General features: G+C 33.2%; 3 protein-coding genes across 3 annotated transcripts; 2 read left to right on the top strand and 1 right to left on the bottom strand.

Annotated features, from left to right (window-relative positions):
- The first annotated feature begins 1,023 nt into the window (after window positions 1-1,023).
- Window positions 1,024-4,187, top strand: LOC105287973. Its single transcript, XM_011353881.3, has 2 exons — window positions 1,024-1,305; window positions 3,600-4,187. Exon 2 carries the CDS (start codon window positions 3,627-3,629, stop codon window positions 4,107-4,109), a length of 483 nt encoding a protein of 160 aa, XP_011352183.1. The 5' UTR covers window positions 1,024-1,305; window positions 3,600-3,626; the 3' UTR covers window positions 4,110-4,187.
- A 3,010-nt stretch (window positions 4,188-7,197) lies between these two features.
- LOC105287972 (transforming growth factor beta regulator 1) lies at window positions 7,198-9,401 on the top strand. The gene is made up of 5 exons (XM_011353880.3): window positions 7,198-7,480; window positions 7,567-7,795; window positions 7,887-8,163; window positions 8,238-8,457; window positions 8,563-9,401. Exons 1-5 carry the CDS (start codon window positions 7,361-7,363, stop codon window positions 8,731-8,733), a joined length of 1,017 nt encoding a protein of 338 aa, XP_011352182.1. The 5' UTR covers window positions 7,198-7,360; the 3' UTR covers window positions 8,734-9,401.
- LOC105287971 (etoposide-induced protein 2.4 homolog) lies at window positions 8,947-12,531 on the bottom strand. The gene is made up of 6 exons (XM_011353879.3): window positions 12,187-12,531; window positions 11,388-11,563; window positions 11,046-11,301; window positions 10,596-10,939; window positions 10,312-10,386; window positions 8,947-10,227 (listed from the first exon to the last, which is right to left on the bottom strand). Exons 1-6 carry the CDS (start codon window positions 12,199-12,201, stop codon window positions 10,140-10,142), a joined length of 954 nt encoding a protein of 317 aa, XP_011352181.1. The 5' UTR covers window positions 12,202-12,531; the 3' UTR covers window positions 8,947-10,139.
- Window positions 12,532-13,732: the final 1,201 nt, after the last annotated feature.

Raw genomic sequence — 13,732 nt, 5'->3', positions numbered from 1 at the left:
TACGATAGAAAAAAGACGCAACACTATAGAGGAAAACCGACATACCATTTTGTTTTTGGAGGTTATCTCTTAACTTAAGGAATCCTGGAGTCGTCTGTATTACCGACGGAGTAAATAACTTTTTTTAATAAATCTATTTATTGGTTGCGCAGAATGAAAAATTCTTTTGCACGATGAAACAAATCCTTTTGGACGATATCACCTAAAATCCTCTGATCTGTTTTACTCTTGGTCATGATTTCACAATAAAAAAGTTTTATAAACACTAATCTTTTTTACTACACTTCTAACTTCCATTCAAAAGCACTCTCATGCCCTAGAGTTCTCTGTTATTGAAAATACCGTAGACCGTAGACCCTGTAATGAAAACGTTCTAGCCCTTAGAAAGATTTTCCTTTTCCGGGAAGTTCTGAGATATTTATAATGTTATTTGGCATATTGCCAAGAGTTCTCGACTATTGAAAATCCTTTAAATACACAAATGAAAAAATTATACCCTTGAAAATTTTTTCTTTTTCCGAGCAGTTCTGGCGTGATAATATTATTAATTGGCATATTGCCTAGAGTTCTCTGCTAGTGAAAAAACTGTAAACATATTTATGAAAAAGGTCTTGCCGTTAGAAATTTTTCCGAGTAGTTCTGAGTAATGCATATTGTTTTTTGGTATATTGCCTGCCTCCTGTTCCTTCCTTCTGTTCCTTGTTGGGAGCCACTCTATTTTATACGTACGAAATGTAAAATCTTTCAATTAAATAAATTTTATTACAAAATTGATTGCATAGTTTGTTAAGCGAAAAATATACACAAGTTAACGCGAAAAATATTATTAGGCACAAAAGATTCAGCTCAACCATTACGCTATTACAAGATTCCCATTTTTATGTTTAACATTAATTGTTAAAATGTTTGGTAATTATATAAAAAATTAATCAGAAATTTTTAATCATGCTTATCTTTTATATAATTGATAGAAATGAATAAATGAAAAGATTGATTTAACGAATGTCCAATTTCGTATAAAAATTATTTTTTAATGGATCCAATAATACATTTGCAAAATATACTTACACTCTCAGTGCACCCACTGAGTTAGTAACCTTGTCCGATTTTCAAAATTGCGGCATTTACGCACACTTTGAACAGAGGCGCTGGAGGTGTGGGGAGAAAAAACTTGTAGTATCTTTACAATTTCCCTGCTTAACGACCTTAGTGCGCCAAGAACTGTGAGTTTTGGAGGTACGTGCTCGGGCTACGCTAATCCACGTGGGTGCAAATCGTCAGGAAATCCAGATTTACAAGAAACTTGTAAGTAGAAGTGATTAATTAGATTATTTGTGATTCGTGTCATGCATTTCATCATAAAAACTGATTTAAGTCAATTGTACAGTGTTTTTATTGTCAGAGAAAAGAATTAATGATTATTTAACGCTTAGTACCTAATTTCGCAGAACTTTAGCAACAATTTTTAAATAAAGTGATGAATTTTTTTAATAGAGAACAGAAAAATAAATATTTATTAAACTATATTTCATAAATACATTCATGTAATTTTATGATTTCTTATAGAAAAACGAAGTCGGCGTGACCACGAGTAACGTGGCCACAGTGTAACTGCATATAGTTTATATGACAGTAGCTGTTGGTTCCTTTGATGTAGTGGTAATCGATCACGTGATGATCAGCCATGTTGAAGGCTGTACAAGCGCTTAATTTATTATATTTTCCGTTTGTCCACTAATATTTTTACACGTAGCAAAAACACAAGAATTACCACCCTTTACATTCATTTTATATTACTCTAAATGCAAATATGTTATAATTTCATTCTAATTGTGGCTATGACAGTCCATCATATTTTTAACCGTACAGCCAACGCATGCGCGAAAGTAAATCGACTCTTCAATTTCCTAACACTGTCGTAACTGTATGTAGTTAAACTGTGATATGGCTTGGTGTCGCGTAGAGACTCAGAGTCTGGACATAAGAGCGCACCTATGATTGGTTTTTCGTCAATTCGCGCCAGTTTTTTGAAATTTCTATTTCTATTGCTCTATTGCTGTCGGACATAATAAATTAGTATTTTTTACCAGAAACATGCTTCTTATACATAGAGAATAGGAAAACAACAGGAGAATGACAAAACTGTTGTTTATGTTAATTTTAAGATAATTGAATTAAAAGTAACTTTTTTATATGTTTTTTTACGAAAAACTGTCGGGCCCTTGTTATGTCCAGACTCTGATTATAGAGTCTCTAGCGTAGAGCTCACTCCAGAGCAGCCTTTATTTTTCGATAGTACATGTTGTTTTATTAATTTATAATGCCTGATAATTTTATCGACGAAAAAATTAAAAATATAATACTTTTTTTCTTTGTGAACTGCCAGTTTTAATTAATACTAAAATTATTATAATTTAATTGTTAATATTTTCCATAGAACAACGATAGAACCTTTTTTTAGTTATTTTCATCACCATTTAAAGATTTTCGGCCATATGATTAGTTTCAGTAAAATTCTAAAATCACTTATTTTCATTTCGCCAAACACATATACTTCTTGGAACTAATCTTAAAATTGCCTTTATTTTCTTAAAGCTCAATTCATTAGTCGTTGATTTATCACTAATAAAACCTTTTGTATTTTATTCTTGACAAAGATATCAGATTTTGAAAAAAAACTGTTTCTTCACCTTTTTTCCGATCTAATTTCATTTATTACAAAATATCTTTTATGCTACAACTTTCTCGATTTTCTAACCGAGATATTCTTTTTTTTGAGTCTTCACTAAACTAAAACAAAAATTTTTTAAATCGATGTATTACAACCGAAGATACAAGCAAAACAAAACGCCGGATTAGGAATATCCGAGTGGGTGTAGATCGGGAGTTTTTTGAAGTGTGGGCACTGAAGGTTAAAATTGCATATTTTCTAAAATCATTTCTTTCCATTACGTATTCTGTAAAATTATTAAACGTAGAAACATTAAAATACTATTATTCTTGATATCCTAAAAGCTTGGTATATTCTAAAGGATTTTCAACTCTCCAATTATATCTGTCCTCCATATTTGAGATATAATATTTAGAAGATTCAAGTATATTTACAACCATGCGAGATTCAAAGAATACTTTACATGTCCTATTTAAGGTCAAATGTCGATTAGTTAACGATAGCTAATAACACAATAGTGACACAATAGAAAATTAACACTCATTTATAAGTGAGGAGATTATTAACTGAAAACATAATTCTGCAATTCTCAAATATTGAAAAACTCATCTTTTAACTGCGGATCTTTAGAAGAAATACTTGCTTAAAACTTTTCATATTTCGTGATATTGGTTGTTGCTGATTAATATTGTAAGAAAAATGGCCAGTATGTCATATTGTAATAGTGATTTGAAAAAGTTCTTTTACATTTCATAATAGTAAACAAATTGTTTAATTGTTTTCTATACTATTTATTTCTATTATCAGTAATGATAAAAACTTGATTAAATTACATGATCCGCTCCAAATTTTGTTCTATTTATTATTATCTAATTCTCTTGCTTTATTATTGGTAATATAAGTATAAACCATCATGTTTAATATGTAGACGTCAGAGGAGGAAATTGCAGTTACAATGGAAACAAATTCCCTGAATGATGCTACAGATCAAGTTGTGGATTTGACAAGAATGCTTAGACGACTAAGTGATGATACTGACAGCGAAGAAGTGGAACGAAGAATACCACTATTGAGCGCTAATTATGATATTGATGATACTGACAGTGAAGAAGTGGAACGAAGAATGCTATTCAGCATTTATGATAGTGATGATACTAACAGCGAAGAAGTGGAACGAAGAACGCCATTCAGCCCTTATAATACTGACAGCGAAGAAGTGGATCGAAGAAGCCCATTCAGCGTTTGTGATACTGGTGATATTGATGATACTGACAGCGAAGAAGTGGAACCAAGAACGCCATTCAGCGTTTGTGATACTGATGATACTGACAGCGAAGAAGTGGAACCAAGAACGTCAGAAGTAAGCACTGATTCTGATATAAGTAATTATACTGACAGCGAAGAAGAAGAACGAAGCGCCCGCGCCGGTGAGTGCTAATGAAGAGGATTATGACGAATTGATACAGGAAGAGGATAATGAAGAAAAGGAAGAAAAAAAGTATATCATAATGGAAAATGGAAGAAGAAGAAGTGGAAGAGGAGGAGTAGGAGGAGGAGGAAGAGGAGGGGGTAGAGGAAAAGGAGGAGGAGGAGGATAAGGAGATACAGATGGAAGATGAAGAGGAGGAAGAAGCGAGAAGGGTTCAGAGATTACACAAGTAAAATTGGAGGAAAAAAAAGAAGACAAAAATAAGATAAACTCAAGAAAGAGAAACTCAAAAGAATTATATAAAAAATACAAATAATTCGTTAAACAATGATGATAGTGAATAGGATGAAAGAGTGGAAGGTTAAACAAGTAGAAACTTACATGATGTACCTGTTGGTAAACAAAAAATTTTGAAGCAATTCCATTTTTTCAGATGGATATATCAGTGTTTTCCAATCTTAAAACCCTTTTATTGTGATAGGAGTAGCATGATTACAATAACGATCATAAAAAAGCTTCGCTACATCGACAATGTAAAAATTCACAAAATGCATAAATTCGTTGGTCAGGCACTGCCATACGTAAAATATGTTATGTATATTATATTTTAATATTTTTTTAACCGTTTGATATATTATAGAAACATAATATTATTGACTACAGGCCAAAATAAAGTACTACCTCTCTTTATTTTGGCCTGTAGTCAATAATATTATGTTTCTATAATATGTCAAACGGTTAAAAAAATATCGTGGATTATGACATACATATGTCATTCAACACATAGAGAATCATTACGAGTGAATAAGAAATATTTACAATGTGAAAATATTTGTAAATAAGTAAATAAATAAAACGTGTGTTCTGAGATGCCTCATTCGTACAATCTGCATTTTATTCGTATACAACCTGCAATTTCAATTGCTATGAATTATTTAAAGAAAACGTATACTTTTAGTATACTTCGTAATTTTGTTAAATAACAGATATAAAAGATATCTGTCCAACATACGCGATATCCGTACCCAGGGTTGGGACATTTGGCAAATTCTAGGGTTTTCTACGTTACACGTAATATACATGTATATTACGTCAAATATGTATAAAACGTAAATAACGTAATACGTACTTAACCTTTAACATCTATTTTACTTGGGCGGCGTTAAATAACCTATACCTACGGGTACGGTTGACAACGCGTGTCAAGAGACACAAAGGAAAAAAAATTTTACTTGGACACATTCAGCGGACGTTCACAGCTCACAGCACAGAGCATAGGCGGCATCAAGCAGTCACTCACAATCAGTCAGGCACTAATTCACTATATACTAATATAATACGATGAATTGTAAAGATAAAACCAGTCGGGTAAATATTTATTAAACATACATGTTCCTTAATTTTATTTGTTTGAGAAAAACTAATTAAAAACCTAATTATATTTATTACAACCAATTTCAATTCCAAAAAAACAGCGATTGGAATCATCAACATCGTCCAAGCAACCGAAAGCACAAACCGCACCGACAACTGACGAAATTGATTTAGCATTAGCTCAATTTTTTTGGGGTGCAACATTTCATTTAATATTATTGATTCACAATATTTTAAAAACTTTGTGAAACTTCTGTTTCCAACATACAAACTTCCAACAAGGAAAAAACTTTCTACAACGTTGCTCGACAAGGTTTACCAGAATCTACTGGCTGAAAGAATCTCATCTTTTGAGTCCGACAGAGTTCTATTAATTGACGGATGGAAAAATTTATCAGCTAATACAAAAAATGTGGTGTGCATAGTTCACACAATAAACAAGTGCATGTTCCTTAAATCTTGGGATACCTCCCAAAAGTCATGAATTGGCCTACCGCCACTCATTTTTTTATTTATTAAATTTATTGAGTACACAACTACACACCATACAATGCGTTGTTAACACAAACTAATTTTCTTAACTTAATTGTCACATGCGACAATTGATATGAAGTTTTAGCAACGGCCTGAAGAGGCGCATACAGCGTTCGGTGTATTTTACAGGTTACAAACCTAAAGACGTAAAATACCTAGTATTTTACATGCCTAAAACCGTGTAATTTACATCGAGTATTTTACCTGCCCAACCCTGTTCGTACCCATGGTATTATACAGGGTGTCTCAGAAAGAATGGGACAATGCTCGTGTGCAGATAGAGCGGACTGAACTGAGTCGAAAAGTCCTGTACCATTTTGCAATTTTCGCAATAGTTAACGAGTTATTAATTACTAAAAATCGCTGTATTAGTCCGGCCTACCGCCGAATGCAAGCGCGCGGCGAGATGCGACCGCCTAGCGATCGAGTGCCTAGCGATCGCAGTGACAATGGCTAGGCAGGCCACTTGTAATAAACAACACCCGCGTGCCTAGCAACCTCGATCGCTAGGCGGTCGCATCTCGCCGCGCACTTGCATTCGGCGGTAGGCCGGAATAATACAGTAATTTTTAATAATTAATAACTCGTTAATTATTGCGAAAATTGTAAAATGGTACAAAACTTTTCGAGTCAGTTCAGTCCGTTCTATCTGCATACGAGCATTGTTCCATTCTTTCTGAGACACCCTGTATATAGTTAATAGTTTCTTTGTTATATCTTCATATCTCACATGCTATCCTTGGCTCTTAAGGGAATGCTGGAGTTGCTAGTGAACTATTTTTTCACTATAGTGATGGTAATTACAGTTTCGAAAATTCTCTTTATTGCTTGTGCAGAATAAAAAATCCTTTTCCACAAATGAAGTATAGATAGAAAGAAAGTCCGCTCTACAGGACTTTATACTCAAAATGGAAAAAAGTTAAAAACTTGCATTTGTCTTTTCTAACTTTTTTTCATTTTGAATATAAAATCCTGTAGAGCGGACTTTCTTTCTATCTATACTTCATTTGTGGAAAAGGATTTTTTATTCTGCACAAGTAATAAAGAGAATTTTCGAAACTGCAATTACCATCGCTATAGTGAAAAAATAGTTCACTAGCAACTCCAGCTTCCCCTTAACTCGGCATTTCGGCAACACCCCCCACCATGAATGAGCGGTCCGGTAGTATCAAGTATATGGTCTAAGGTTCGTTTCATCCTAAGTGCAGAAAGTGCAAATACAGAAAGTGCAGCCGAATGAATTGACAGCAATTTCTAACCTATTGCGGTCATACGGCTCATGTTCCAACACGATACAACTTCCTTATTTGCAAGTCTAATATTGTATTAACAATCTTTTAAACTTGATAAATATGGCCCAGGCATATGACAGTTATTACAACGATTATCACAAAAATGCTGAATTAGAACAGAATCTAAAATACAAGAAGAAGTACCGGAAACTCAAAAAGATTGTGAAAAACACTGTATTTGTAAGTTTTAACATAAATAACAATTTCAATGTACTTTCTAAGCGGAGATAATATTACAGTACATGCAATTTTTATTCTTAATGTAGGAAAATGCAGCACTATGTGATCAAGTTGCACACATGCAGGAGAATCTGATGCTGGTTAAAGAAGAGAGGCTGTTTCTTTTGCGCAAGCTGTGCCAGCAGCAAGGGGAAATGGAGTCTAACTCCACGATAGCCCGTTCACAGTCAAATAATGTGAATTCACCGTCATTTAATCCAGAATGCGCTACAACGAAGAAGACTGTAAAAAAGAGAGCACCTACGGATGGAACAGGTATTTTCATATAACGTACCGCCATTCGACTATAAAATCATTGTACAAGAGTCTCAGAAATGTGATAACTCGTAATTTACATTTCTTGCAGAATCGAAAAGTAAAACAAAAAGATACAACAAATCTGCCAGAAGAGTAGTGCAGTTGATTCCACTAGACGTGCATGGAAGGCCGATATTCCCCATAGCTCTGGGAGATCTCACAATATATTCTCTTGGTGAAGTGGTGTCAGATAGAATCGCGTATCATACGGAAGATCTTATATTTCCAGTAGGTTATTGTAGTACAAGAGTCTATGCCAATTTAAGAGATCCGAGAACAAAGAGCTTGTATACCTGTAAAATACTGGATGGTGGTCCGAAACCCAGGTATGGAAACATAAAAACACCTGAAGAAGAGTTATCATACCTATTTGAAATTTCAACAACTTGATTTGTTACAGGTTTGAAATAGTGTCTGATAACGATCTGGATCAACCATTGGTCGGATCCAGTCCGGACGAGTGTCACACGAAACTGCTAGCAGCAATATCCCCGGCGCTTTGTTCAGTAGCACCTAAAGGCGCAGATTTTTTCGGAATTTCTCATCCTACCATACAAAATCTGATACAAAGCTCGCCAGGAACGCGTAAATTGGTCATGTACAAGCAACAACGTTTTGAGGTATGTATCAAGAGATGCAAATATGTATCGAAGAACCACCATGCCTGAGATATCAAATTTAAATATTTTGAAAAGCTTAATTTACTTAGAAATTATATTTCGTAGGTAAGCAAAAATCACGTAATCGACCGAGCTACAAGTCCGGTTACGGAAGTGGAGGCGGATCCAGGGCTCGGTTTTGCGGCATTACATAGGCATTATGCTTTGCATCCTTATCGAGTGAAGGAAGAACCTTCGGAACATGATCTACTGGCACTGCAAGATCTCCTTGCGTGATCATTAGTATTATAAACTGGATAACAAACACAATTTATATTGAAATTAAAAATAGATAAGAAGTCGAAATATCTAAACTAAAAAGACGTCAAGTATTATAACTTACTAATTTTTTTTACTTTGTGGAGCTAACAACTGTTATTTAGCGTTTTTTTTTGTTGGACGTTATAATAAATTTGTGACAATTGTTAATGCAAGCAAAATACTTTTCAGTAAATTTCATATGATATTTATTTAAGTCATAGTATATAAAATGGTCGCGAATGGTTACGACAAATGTAATAACCATGAGCGCTTCTCTAACCACAGTATACAAATTGGAACATTCTTATTACATATAGCATTGTTTATCATATCACGATGTTTTTAATTCGTTCATATAAATCGTTTATCGGATTTATCGTAACTTGTATACATATAAATGATATGTATAATGTATATTTAATTAGTATCAACAAATGTGTAATTAATTAAAATATTCCTGTTGGCGCTTATATATTAACTTAAAATTTTCTGAAATTAAAAACAACTCTTTTGAATATAACACTCCTGAGGAATTACTATAAATATTACATTCCTGAGGAATGAAATCATAATATGTACATGGTACATCGAACATCGAACACTGTACTATATAAAGATATATGATATTTATGAATCTTAATATTTAAAAAAAGTAGTATTTTTCAGCTAATCTATTAAGATTATATCCTAACTAGATTAGATATTCCAGCTATCCCATATACTATTTTTTATACTGTTTATGATATACGTTTATAGCACAGTGCCGATTTGTAGAGATCACAAATTGATATTGGAAAAATGACTAGCGATGGTGTAAAAAGCTCAAAACATGAATTCTCATAAAAATTGTTAAATGTTAATTTCGGATTTGTATATTATTTTTATATATATATATCAGCAAAATTATTGAAAAAAATCACACGTACGAATAGCTGTACATGCATTATTTTATATATGTAAATAAATATTTGTACTGATTGATCATATATATATATACCAATTAAAGTATAATTAAATATCTTTTTGTACTTCAATGGTCAAAAGAAAGAAACAAAGAAAAATATAAAATTTACTACATTATTTCGATCATAAAAATCAAGAAGATTAATATAATTTTAAAAAAAGAAGAAAATATAATTAAATATAAATCTTGTGTCACTTTCACGCAATTTGTAGTTCTCTTAAATAATAAAAATTATAATATCCCGCAATGAATTATACGGTCTAAACATATGCTACATCCAAACATTCCAACATTTTAGATATTATTTTTATATAATAATCTTTTTGCACATATGAGCTTTTGCAGTGATAAATTGTATATACTCAAGTAAATGGCATGAATTAGGCATGACATAGCTCGTGTTTTTTGCGCCTCACTGTCACCGCCTACCGGCTCGTCCAATAGTTTTATTAAATAATGTGTTTGCGATCGCAATTACTGGCGAAAATAACCTCAATTGGTAATCACTGGAATAATTATTTACATTATAGTGATATGTGGTACATAGATGAAAAATATCGTATTGAATATTTTACAATTTAAAGACATACCATACTCCAGTCACGGGTTCTGCTTCGTTTCCACTTACAATGAATAATGGAAACAAAATGGAAAAAACACAGCCACTGAAAAAAATGGTTTTATGCATAGAGTACTTATGGCACAAGCAATTTCCATCTTTTCTAAATTGAAAAATCATTGTCTTAATAACTTTCTCGGAAACAAATAGCTATACAGAAAACTATATAGTATAGTTAATATCTTCTTATTTATATTTATAGATATTATATTTCCTGCAGAAAGATAGAGAAGAATGAGTAAGATAATTTCATACCTTATAAAGTACGAATCGGGCAGTTGAGTAAGTACCGCTAATGGCATACCAAAGCCTAAAAAGTATGGCCAATTGCCCTCAATAAATGTCAGTCGTTTATGCAACTCCCAGCCCATATTGTACCATTTGTATTCAAAGGCATAGAGAGCATATAGAAGGCACATATGGACGAGGGCAAGAATATCTCCTAATGGCGGTAGTGGAACATTAGACACCAACATTCCCTGCCCTAAGAACAACGCTTGAACTAATATGCTGAAGAGCGTGTCGGCTATTAGCTTGCTCACGCTCGACAGAAGCAACGGCCTTCCTTGCCTGTATCTGTAAGCGCTATCCGCTATATCCTACATAAATTTATGAACAGTGTAAGTTATATGCAGTTAACATCTTTATTAATAATAAATTCATTCGTTTAATAATAATAATGAAATGCTTGACAAAGAATCATACCTGAAACCATAAACTGTTAACTATCCTGCTGAGCAAGAACAATGGTAGCACCCATATTGTGCTAAATGTGAGGGATAAAAATGGTTGGATCCATGACCACACAGCGAGATCCATGCCAGGAGAGTGGCCAAATATGATGGTCAATAAGTACTTAACGAGTGGAAGGAGTCCATAATCGAATATTATTATACTAACCAGGAAAACTCCACCATTCAACATACAACACTGCATGGTTCTCATCAACACCATTGATTCACTGAAATGAAATATTAATAAGCTCTGCGTTCCAAATTTGTCACGTCTACTGTTTGTTGTGAGATAAGAGAGTGAAAATGAGCATACCATGGTTGGTTATTGTGCTTGGAAGAACTCTGTGCGGACGGATCTCTTTTCCTGAGATCTGCCTTAGTAGTAGACTTCCTGATTAATTTCTCTTTAATTTGTTTGTCTATATAAAAGAGAAGAACACCACCTTTCAAGCTGTCTATAAACCCCCGACATATTGCATATATTATCCCCTAAAAATGTAAAAAATCCTTAATAAGTAACAATAATTCTGTTTTAGATATATGTGTGTGTACAATATTTGCAGCTCTGCAGTATAAAATTTGACACTGACACTTTTAGTTACAATTTGGACACAATTTATATTTAATATTATCATTATTTGGATTTACAATAAATGCATTTTGTGCTTTCAACTCTTAAATTTTTTAAATTAAGTTTCAAAACATTTTGAAATTCAAGTAAAAAGATTTATTATTTTTAATAAATTAGGTTTTAATAAAAATTCTTAAAATTCAGTATTAAAATAAAAAGGTTACATGTTAAAAACAGAAGTGAAAAAGACGGTGCTTTTGATAAGAAATAACGTTAGCATTATATGCGCGTTTAACTATCTTATCGTTTTGCGCATTTAAATTAAAATAGATATACATCCAGATTTCCCAGGGAAAAACAACACAAGGCATAAGGGACCAAAATAAACAGAAAGTACCATACAATTTTCTTTCAATCTGAACCTGTTGACAAAAGACGTTGACGATTGTTTGCAGCTTTTGAGCTCTTTCGAGCACGTAAACACACACAAATCGCGCGAAGCAAGACGCTTACGAAGCAAAGGGTAAAGTCTAATACTCACTGTTACGTTATCCATTATATCGCGACGCTGTCCAGTTGGATGTGACTCAATCTACGCTTGCAAAACGCATCGCACCACATCGAACGGTCATTTTGCGTACGACGAGATGATGAACCGCGATACTACGAGCCACAATGATGAAAACTGACTGCTGACGACGCTCACACTTGCTCGCGACCTCGCGTCCGTCGTGTTCTTTGATCCGTTGCTACAGCTGCTCTGAAGTCAGCTAGGAATCAGTAAGGTAGGAAAATGACGCCAAGAATTTGTCCCGTTGTCGGGAGCCCCAATACCCCCTCCATTCTGCCGCCAACAGCCGATTTCCGGCAACGAATCAACTGAAAAACAAATTATGAAATTTTCAATACAGGACGAATCAGCTGATTAGAGGTCGCTTGCGTCGCATCGTTCGTGCTTGGGCACGTTTAACTCGAACGTATCGCGATCTAGATATTTGTGCATCGTGGCTCAGAATTATGCAACTGCAGCCTGCACCTGCTTCCTCTTTGATTTTTTGCGGCTTATTGAGGAAACTGGAAAATGCAAAATTATTCAAACAGAAAAATATAAATTTTTGTTCTGTCCTTGCAACTGCATTTTATAATGTTAATGTTACAACGTTTGCCTATAAATTGATTCTCTTTATTATGTTTCTGAGATCTTTATTTATAATAAGCGTATTATGTATATCGAAAATATAATAATTGAAGTCAAAATATGCATATGCAAAAATATGATATATATGTATATATTTTTATTTTTACTTTATTTAATTTACATTCATTCTAAAAGTTTTTCATTTAGATCTATTATCATGCATATTGCATTTGATTTCTACATTCTTCACTTTTGTTATTTTTATGAAATAAGTATAAAAAATATATAATTTTAATTATAATATTTTATAATTATATTTACGCTAATATATTAGATCATCATTATTAGGCCATAAGTAGTTCTTTCTTATATTCATAATAATTAATAAGTAATTAAATTAATTTTAATTATAAATTGAAAGTTACAGTTTATAGAAATACGTACCGCACCTCTTTTCTCTCGATCTTGTTCTCGCGCGCGATCTTGCAATTGATTACTACTTATTTTGATATTTTACATTGCAAATTAATTTTAATTAACATGTAGGATTTGAAGATAATCAATGCTAATGGAAATTATATAATATCGATTAATTGTATATGCAGCATATTCTAAAACGTATCATCCGGTTAGTTAACTATTGGGTCATTAAGTATGAAACTTTACAAATAGAACATAAATTTTTGCATTTTTTGGCACATGGGCATGATTTATTTTCAATCGAAGTATGCGCCCATGTTATCTACACACTTCTGCCATTTTAGTGGTAGTTGGTCTATGCCTCTACTATAGAAGCCAGGAGTACGGGAATCGATGAAGTCGCGGAAGGCTGTTTCGACTGCCTGTTGAGAATTGAAGAATTTTCCCACCAACAAGTTGTCCAAATTCCGGAAGAAGTGATAGTCGGTAGGTGATAGATCTGGTGAACATGGTGGATGACGGAGAGTTT

Source organism: Ooceraea biroi, chromosome 2 (assembly GCF_003672135.1).
Source record: "Ooceraea biroi isolate clonal line C1 chromosome 2, Obir_v5.4, whole genome shotgun sequence".
NCBI lineage: Eukaryota > Metazoa > Arthropoda > Insecta > Hymenoptera > Formicidae > Ooceraea > Ooceraea biroi.
The sequence above is the reverse complement of the archived record's forward strand: the minus strand, read 5'-3'. Positions and strand labels throughout refer to the sequence as shown.

Coding starts and splice junctions, on each gene's coding strand:
- LOC105287973 (XM_011353881.3), top strand. CDS start 3,627: ATGGAAACAAATTCCCTGAATGATGCTACAGATCAAGTTGTGGATTTG.
- LOC105287972 (XM_011353880.3), top strand. CDS start 7,361: ATGGCCCAGGCATATGACAGTTATTACAACGATTATCACAAAAATGCT. Junction 7,481..7,566: donor TTGTGAAAAACACTGTATTT/GTAAGTTTTAAC, acceptor TTCTTAATGTAG/GAAAATGCAGCACTATGTGA. Junction 7,796..7,886: donor AGCACCTACGGATGGAACAG/GTATTTTCATAT, acceptor CATTTCTTGCAG/AATCGAAAAGTAAAACAAAA.
- LOC105287971 (XM_011353879.3), bottom strand. Junction 11,302..11,387: donor AAGCACAATAACCAACCATG/GTATGCTCATTT, acceptor ATTTCATTTCAG/TGAATCAATGGTGTTGATGA. Junction 10,940..11,045: donor TTAACAGTTTATGGTTTCAG/GTATGATTCTTT, acceptor AAATTTATGTAG/GATATAGCGGATAGCGCTTA.